We start from the raw sequence: 9,033 nt of genomic DNA, 5'->3' as shown, positions 1-9,033 counted from the left end.
TGCAATTTGTTATGTACAATATCTTTATTTCATTTCTAAGATTGTTATAAAAACAACATAAAATTAATTCTTGCTTTTAGCGAAGGTCCCTCTGCTAGTCACTGTACAGTCTCTGAGAAAGAGAGGCTTTGCATTCATGACACAAAAAATATTTTGAATAAAAATACCTGTTTTTTTTTATTTTACAACACATTTAATCTGGAGCATTGAGAAAAATGGCAACATTTCACTATAGGAAATACAAAATATAGCACATGTGGTATAGGGCACATTACCATTCACCACTACGTGCAGCCTCCTGCTACTCCACAGCAAGTAAGCACAGTCCCCTCCCAAGCTGCCTCTGCAGCCTGGGCACGGTGTCCCCTCTGTGGAAAGTCTCTGCTGCTGGTGGTGTTTTGCTTTAGATACACAGATGGCCAAGGGAAGTGCCAGATCGTTTGTATGGACTGAAGGAAGTGCCCCAGGGCCACAGCGGGATCATGGGAGGCAGTGGCTGGGCCTGTCTGCATGAGCACACCACAGCTCGCCTTGGCCAGGTGCCTGATCCTTGCCTCTTCCAGGTCTTTTTTTCCTGTTAGTACTGGGTGTGCTTTTTAAGAAAATTGATGAGAAATTCGCACACTGTCCCCAATTACCTAAAATCAAGCAGATTCCTGAAGCCAGCCCATCAGACCAGCCTGAATTTTCCCTGGCCCATTGCTGTACAGTTCACTCACCAAGTCACACATGGCCTCTCGTGTGCCACACCACAGGCAGGCTGCTTAGGACAATGCTTCGGCAACTCCCATGGCCAGGCCAAGTGCTCTGCAGAGGTATCTAAAACCTCTCCTCAAGGAAAGAGCACCAAAGGCTGTGTTATTTCTGTGGGCCACAGCACCATTAGAGGATGTGATCACACAGCTTCATAGCAGCAAATCCCAATTTACCTACAAATTTGATATCCAGCTGGTGCCATCTGCCTGTCGGTGGTTACATATCACCCAGCCTGCAGTGTCTCCTCCTTGCTAGGACTACTGGTTTCACGCGTTGTGCTGTGACCAGCCTATTACACAGCACACCACCACGATTTGCGGGATGGTAAATTGGCAGGAAAGTGTCCAGGCACAGCCTGAGCACCCACCAGTACAGCACCCATCTAGTCCTGGGCTTGCACGGCCCAGGTCCACCAAACAGACACAGATGCCCAGTTCCTCCAAAGCAGCAGGCCTGAACTCATTTTATTTTACCAGCAACAAAATAATTAAAACACACATACACATATAACATGGAAGATATGCATGACCTGGCTACAGCTTATATTAAATGAGTGTCACTTCTTGTTATGGATTTTGAAAGTGTATGACACAATGGAGCAAACGTATTCGCGAGGTGATTCATTGTCATGACATGGAGAAAGCCATTTGGCATTTCATACATTTCGGGAGAGCTATTTCATTGCAATCCACATTGCACCAGGCAGCAATGCATAAATATACAGCAGCTTAAAATTTCCTCTTCTTCTGGAAGTCCTATCAGTCTATCATTTTTTTATGTATATTTTTAATACTTTATGACTTACCATAAATTTTTCACCTTAATCTTGATATCAAAATATATATTAGTGCAAAGAGATACCATTTTAAGGCTGGAACTAGAGGACAAATATATTAATCATTGTGATAACATACTAATTCTTTTCTATTTCTACAGATCGTTTAAGAAAAAATATAATCTTCAGTTACAAATGAAAATCATATTTCATACATAAGTTTTAATTTACAGCACAGAATCACAGAACCATAGAATATTCAGGTTGGAAGGAACCTAAGGAGGTCATTTAGTCATCTGCTAGTCATCTAGGAGATAAACATCACATTTAATACCGTGTAATCAGCTTTGTAGATAAATAATTCTTAATTAACACAGAGCACATTTCCTTTAAAATATTCTTTCCAGTGACTGACATTATTCACATGGCAATAAAAATACAATTACAGCTGAAGGCAATGCAGGCCTAGAGTTAGAGAGTGGAGAAAAATGACCACAGTGCTTTTACACCATGGACACTCCTAATGCAGTGATTCACAAGGCAAGCAAAATAACACAGGGTCTTCTCCCATTGTCTATCTCTATTTCTACTAATGAATGCTGTTACTAATAAATGATGTTGCTAATGTTTTGCTAACTTCAGTTCAGTAATACTTTATTGCAATGAAATGTTGTCAGGGCCAGATCCTGTTGCTCAAAGAAAAACATTCAGCAAAAACAGAAGAGCCCCAAGGAATATGGGAGTGCATTTCAGAAGCAACAGCTCCAAGACCTCAGACCCCAGCAAAAGCAGCAATAAAGTGCCAGATTATTACACTGAAATGTTGGGTTTTAAAATCTCTTTCAGCACAACTTCTGTGCAGAGAAACCCTTCGCACCTCTTCCCATCAGATGGCACAATCCCTGCCATCCCAGGACACCTTCCTGCTTCCTTCCCTTCCGAAAGACACAGATCCTTGACATAAGATTCCCCAGCTACATCTTCAGGTCCTACGCAGCCGTCAGGTCAGCACTGAGATATGCTCTCAAGAATGAAGCCAGGACAGCAAGGTTGTGTGGCAGCAGCAAAAACATGAAGTTGGGGAATGTGAATCCCAGCTACCTGAGTCTCTGCTTTGTGCAATTCTCCCCCAACTCTGCTCAGCCATGTGCCTTGCTCCAGTCAGGTGTTGGCTCTGATCACTTAACATCAGCATTAAACCCTAAATTTGGAAACATATCATATTGTTTCTCCTCAATCTTTTTTCAGACAATTTGACATTTCAGGCTCTTCCACCACTCCATGTCTTCAAACTACACTTACAAAACTCAGTAAGGGAAGAACAAGGAAGGGAAAGCATCTGCTCAACCAAAGGTCCCAGGAAAAGCTGTGAGATGACTCCAACCACAGGAATTAAAGACAGGTCACAGACCAAATGTACTAAACCACAGAAAATGATTTCTGGAAGCCATACACTAACCATCTCTTCTCTGTGCCACTGTCCTGAAGCACCAGGCAGTGTACGTGCCTTCCTAGTGCTGTAGCAGCCACAACATTTTGCACTCTTATTTCAGATTTCCCAAGAGGATGCAAGAAAATGGGTACCGGGTAATGTATGCAAAGGTGCAGCTCTATTTGTACCGTCTTTCTACCCTCTTGGAATAGTAAGTAATGAAGAATATAGTAACGATAAAAGCAACAAATATGAAAGAGATGAAGGCTAACAATGATTTTCTGGTTCGGAAAAAGTGGCATTCAGTACACATGGCAATCTCCTCTGGGCACAGCACCTCAGGAGTGTCAGGACCAGGAAACCCGTTCTTGTCAATTATTTCCCTGTAATGTTCCATCGAAGGCTTTGGCTGATATTGATTTGCAACATAACCGTAGAGACCATATTTAGGAGCAGTCCTGTCATTAAAAGAATAGACAAAATATCCTTGCAGGTTGACATTATCCAAGGCGTAAGCTGCAAAAGAAAACAAATAAATGAGTAAATGTCACTTTGGCATTCAAGAGCAGTATCATATGCCAGTACATGCAGCAGGGGCAGGGAGATGTTAAAACTAGATCTGTACTACTCTTCTTAAAAATAAGGTAATCTACATGTAGATCCATGCAAGCTTTGTCATAAAAAGAGTTCATCAGCCACTGCCAGACAGTGTGATCTGTGAGTATCCTGTAATTTATTTCTTTATACTTGGTAAACACAGCTGTGAACGCATGACTGTGTTTAATGATCAGCATGGAGCCTACTGTGAAAATATGGGTCTTTTTTCCGTGTAACAGAACATGGGTTTTGGTTTCCCTGCACCTGGATTTCTGCAATCTTTTCCCCTGGCTGCTTGCTCTGCCTCGCAGAGCACCTCCTGAGGGGGAAATTCAAGGAAGGAGGATGTCAGGCTGCACTTCTCACTAGCACAGGTCCGGAAACATCAGGAAAAGATGCAGCAATGCTCAGGGTAAGTGGGAAAGTTATGCAGATCACAGTCCACTCTTGCTATTGAGTTTCTGGTCCAAGAGACCTGCATTAGATTTCACTGAGAATGTGTCCCTGATCCATACTGTTCACTTGGCTACTGGTAGAGTTCTAGCAGCTGGAGCATTAACCTTCAGCCATCAGTGCTGCTCGACAAAACCGATCAATCCACAGTAGGAAAAGTAAATTGTAATACCCTATCCCTCAAAATCACTATTTTTTACAAATTAAGGCAATGCTTTCTCTCAAGCTAGCAACTGCTGAATTTTCAAATGCCTCTAAAAGCAGCTCTTTCTGTGGTCACATGCAAGACACTTAGCACCTCTAACCTTCCTTTCAGGTGCAAAATGAGATAATATTTACCTACCCTTTTGCAGAGCTGCTATGCAGCGTGATTAGTCTGTGTCTGTAAAACTGCATGTGGGTTTAATGGTGTTACATAAATGGTTATTGCTATTCTTCATTTTCGATTGGCAAAGGTGAACTTACACACTGTACAAAAGAAGTATTTAAAAATACAGCCTCATCCCAAAGGGTCCTCTACTGTGTTCTGGAACTGTTTATCTGCATAAACCTGTTGGCTCCCCTGGAAGGAATCAAGTGAGCAACATCACACGCACCAACGCAGAACAGGAAACTTAAGGTGAGACCACACGTGTACCAACCCTCCCCTCATTCCTCTGCAGCATGACACTGAGATAGGGACACGAGATTTTTAATTCCAATCAGTTAGAGCAGAGCGTCTTGAAGAAAAAAAAAATAAAATGTAAGTTTCACAGAAACCTGAGTCAGTCACAATGCCAAGGTTAAAAGCATGTTACATGCCTAAGGACAAGATGGACAAAAGCACAATACCAGAGTGGGAGAAGAAAAGAAAGTGAAAAAGCTGGTATTACTGACTGGCTGAAGTGTGTGATGTCAAAAGTGGAAAAGAGGGCTTTGGGGTAACTATTGTGACTGCTTAGCAGGGATATATTCACCTGTGACAAAGGAGGCGGAAAGACAGAAAAATATGGCTTGCATGTGATGATTAAGTGGAAAAATATAGTAGCTATTTCCAGCCTGTAAAGAAGAGGTGGGAAGTAATTGGGTGGCTATTCATTGGGTGTAAGAATGACAAAGTTTTGTGAACAATAGGGGTATGTGCAGCTGTTCTGTCTAATAGGACTGGGAGAAAAGCCCTAATTCATACACACTAAGAAAAGATGAAGTGCCAAGAAGTGGTACAGTCTGAAGTGTTAGGAAGAAGACAAAGCAATAAAAACAAACAAATAAAAAAGCAATGGACTGAAACCACAAACCCAAACATATCCAAGATATATTTTTAAAGACACATGCAAAAAACATACAGCCAGTATTTCAAAATGCTGGCAAAGAAACTCTTGGGCACTTAATACTGATACTCACTAATTCCTGAAAGAGGTGGAAATTACAGACAAGGAAGTTAAAGCCAGTACTTAACAGACTGGACAGGATGACCTAGGAAATGGTGGAACTGCCAGCCATTTTTCACTGCCTAACAAAATAGTGGAATAGATTACACAAGGCTTGATAAATACGAATTGCAGAAGATATATATATGATTAATGCCAATCACTTTATGAAAAATAAAACTTATCAAACTAATTTGACATCCTGACATCTTTTTTATGATATTGATAAAAATAGTGATGTTTGATTTAATATACCTACAACTCCATAAGGCAACTGAGTTGGTATTATATGGCATTTGGATTAAGAAAATAAAATGTTATGAAGTCAAGGTGAGCCCATAATAAACAGATTTCAACTGTTTTCAAATAGGACTGGCAAGCCTAAAAATGTAATTGCAGATAAGTGAGTGTCCCTGTAGGTGTATGTCCCATTAGGTGATCATGAAGAAATAGCTTTCAGCATTTAATCATCTTTCAGTGACCTGAAAGAAAACTATTTCCCACAAAGACTGCAAATAACACAAAGATTAGAGACATAACTTAGCTAATATAGCAAGCTTTCCACAAGCGGGCTATGGATATTTGAACATGACCAAATGCAAGGATGTCAAAGATGAAGCAGACCATACTTCAGTGTAGACAGTTCCACCCTATGGGGCAGGAACCTGTAAGTGAGTTTAAAAACACAGTAGATAACCACAGGCTGCACATGACCAGCCTGCTGCCATGGCCAAAGAGCTAATGGGCTGCTTAGACGTACGAAAGAGGAGTACAAGGGAAAGAGGTTATGTTAAACCCACTTCATCTACAGGTGTGGCTGCTGTAGAAACAGTGTGTCCAGGCTTGGGATTTACCTCTCTGAGAAGAATGCTGGCAAACAGGAAAAAGTTTAATAATTGAAAGGTTCTAAATCATGTTTTATCGTAAGGGACACAAAGAGCTTTGTTTGCATTATTTATCAGAGAGTTAAATGACAGTTGGCTTATTTTCTGCCTGTGAAGTATTCACAGGCAATACATGGAAATGCATACCTAAATGGCTTAAAGCTGAAGACGAAGAAATTAACACTGGAAATAATATATATATGTATACATATATTTGAAAACACTAGGTAATTCACCTCTGCAACAGCTTACACTGAAGTAGAAAATTCATTATCAGTAAAAATTATCTCATCCAAGTCTGGTGTTCTTCTAAAAAATATCTGTGTTGTGTGACAGGATGACTCAAAATGCCTTCATTTTACCTTATAATTTATGAAACTTTGAGACAGAAAAAAAAAAGACTGTTTTGAGTTCTGAATAGCAGGAAAGAGTCCAGGAAACAGCATAATGAGGTAGGCAGCTGAATTATTATGAAGAGCCAAGATAACGGCTGGATTAGATACAGAGACAGCTGAGGAAGGGAGTTCATATCCAGCCCTGAAGCACAGCAGTGAAGAGAGAAGCAACAAAGCAAAGCAACAGTTGAGTTGCAATAAGAAGAAAATATGATTAAATATGTGTGGAGCTACTCACATGACATCTACTTAAAGCTCTTGAATTCACTAAAAAGTTCTTCTGCTATGTAATGTAGAATACGTGCAAGGTCAGTCTTCCTTATGCTTAGTAACACCAATCAGTTGCAAATGAAAGGCAAAACTATGCTGTAATAATATTTAATTTGTGGAGTATTCTACCTAAAGCTTCATTTTTTGAAGTAAAACATACTCTATCACATAGTATCTATTTAAAAAATGGTATTTGTGACATACAAACCACCTAGGGTTCCTTACCTTTTAAAGCTTCGTTGATATAATTCTGTATGTAATACACTCTGAGCTTATCATGCACCATATTCTGGTCATCATCAATTCCATTAGCCATAACATAAATTGGGATGTCGCCATACTTTGATTTAACCCACTTGAGCAATTTACGCAGTCCCCAGGGCACTACTGCAGCTCTGTTGGGGGAGTGCAGCCATGTGATGTCATTGATCATCTGAACTTCAAGATAGTGGTCATATTTCAGTGCATCTTCTTTCTCCCAGCCCACAAGGGTAGTAGTGTAATGACTTAGAGCAAAAAAATCAAATGAGCCCTGGATTAATTTCTTTTCATCTTCTGAGAAAGAAGGCAAGTGGAAATTATAGAGGTCAACACTGTTTCTTCGGTGAAGCCATGCTCTCATCACATGTGGGTAGTCACCATCCCCAAAGATGGGCTCTGCAAGCCAGCCGATGTCGAACTCTAAAATTCTGTCAGCAACTTCTTGGTCATTCCTGGAAAAGGGACAGGCTGGTTCCACCCAGTCAGCTTGCAGAGCTATAGATATTTTACCCTTCTGAGACCTTCTGAATTCTTTGTCGTAAAGATGCCAAGCTTTCGCATGAGCTTTCAACAGATTGTGCCCTGCAGTGTAGGTCAAGTTTTTCACAGACGGTTCATTCATTGTGATCCAAAATTTTACATAGTCCCCAAGACTTGTAAAGCAGAATTTGGCATACTCAACAAAAGCCTGAATGGTCTCTGGGTTTTCCCAAGCTCCGTATTTGGCAAGGGAAACTGGAAGCTCTTGGTTCTCAGCCATAGGTTGCCATAAAGCAACAACAGGAGTTATGTTAACTCTGAGAAGTTCACTAGCAAAACACCGATAATAATGTACAAGTGTGTGGTTGATTAGAGACAGATTACCTAAAGGAAGGATTAAAGACCACTTCAGTGAAAAATGGAAGTGGGTGACGTGCATTTCCTGTAGAAGAGACACCTGGAGCCTGATAGCCGCAAAGTCAACACAGTGACGCTTGCGTTTGGAGGTGAAAACCCCATCCACTTTAATCAGTTTCTTCGTCTGGTGAACATCCCACACATAAACGTTAGGGTCAAGAAACTGAGCAGGTGTTGTGTCTACCTAGGTAGAATGAGAAACATACCAGATTCAAGCTGTTTGTTTTAGGTATGTAGGAACATCATATCCATCGGGCACAAGTTACTGAAAGAACTTCACAAGTCAAAACACTGGATTTAGCACTTCTCTCACATCTCTGGCTCATATGAATGAGTTAATCTTCTGCTAACATGTGACATCAGAAAAGTACCAAATCTATGTGTCATTTTCAGCCATCCTAGCTTATGCTAATGGTCACCACATTTATATCTTCTCCAAACTGCTGCACTCCTTACAGGAAATGAGGGATTGCTCAGGGCTAAGGCATTAACCTGCAACAGATCTTGAGAGAAGCAGAGCTGCAGTAAAGACTACAGTCATTTTAAAAATGTTTTCCTTTCAAGATTAAGAAGCTATACCAATGGGCCTGTCTGTTGTAAATTACCCAGTGGCTAGTTTCAAGACCACTCCCTGAACACAGTAAAAGAAATAACGAATGCAACATCATTTCTGTGACCATTTTTTTCCTGACTATGATGCAAAATGAGTAATGCTGCGCACTTGATTTTTAGCACGAACTCAGTTGACAAGCAAAAATTTTCCTTCTTGTTAACAAAGTCCTTTTCTTATTTAGCTCATACAGAACTCAGTTCCAAGTTATTTCAGCAAGGTGTTGATTTCTGGTGGTTTGGGCTTTTTTTCGAACTTCTGAGTAAACTCACTATATGTCACCCCAAACAATAA

General features: G+C 40.6%; 1 protein-coding gene across 1 annotated transcript in view; it reads right to left on the bottom strand.

The window, feature by feature from the left end:
• Positions 1–9,033, bottom strand: part of KL (klotho) — a 49,431-nt gene continuing 40,398 nt past the window's right edge. The window contains exons 4-5 of the mRNA XM_068672937.1: positions 7,197–8,313; positions 1–3,479 (exon numbers count right to left, since the gene is read on the bottom strand). Coding sequence (XP_068529038.1) covers positions 3,142–3,479; positions 7,197–8,313 — 1,455 coding nt within the window. The 3' untranslated portion in view covers positions 1–3,141. The remainder of the gene's footprint in view (positions 3,480–7,196; positions 8,314–9,033) is intronic.

The sequence above is a fragment of the Anas acuta genome, chromosome 1 (genome assembly GCF_963932015.1).
Source record: "Anas acuta chromosome 1, bAnaAcu1.1, whole genome shotgun sequence".
NCBI classification, from domain to species: domain Eukaryota; kingdom Metazoa; phylum Chordata; class Aves; order Anseriformes; family Anatidae; genus Anas; species Anas acuta.
This window is presented reverse-complemented; position numbering and strand designations above follow the sequence as displayed.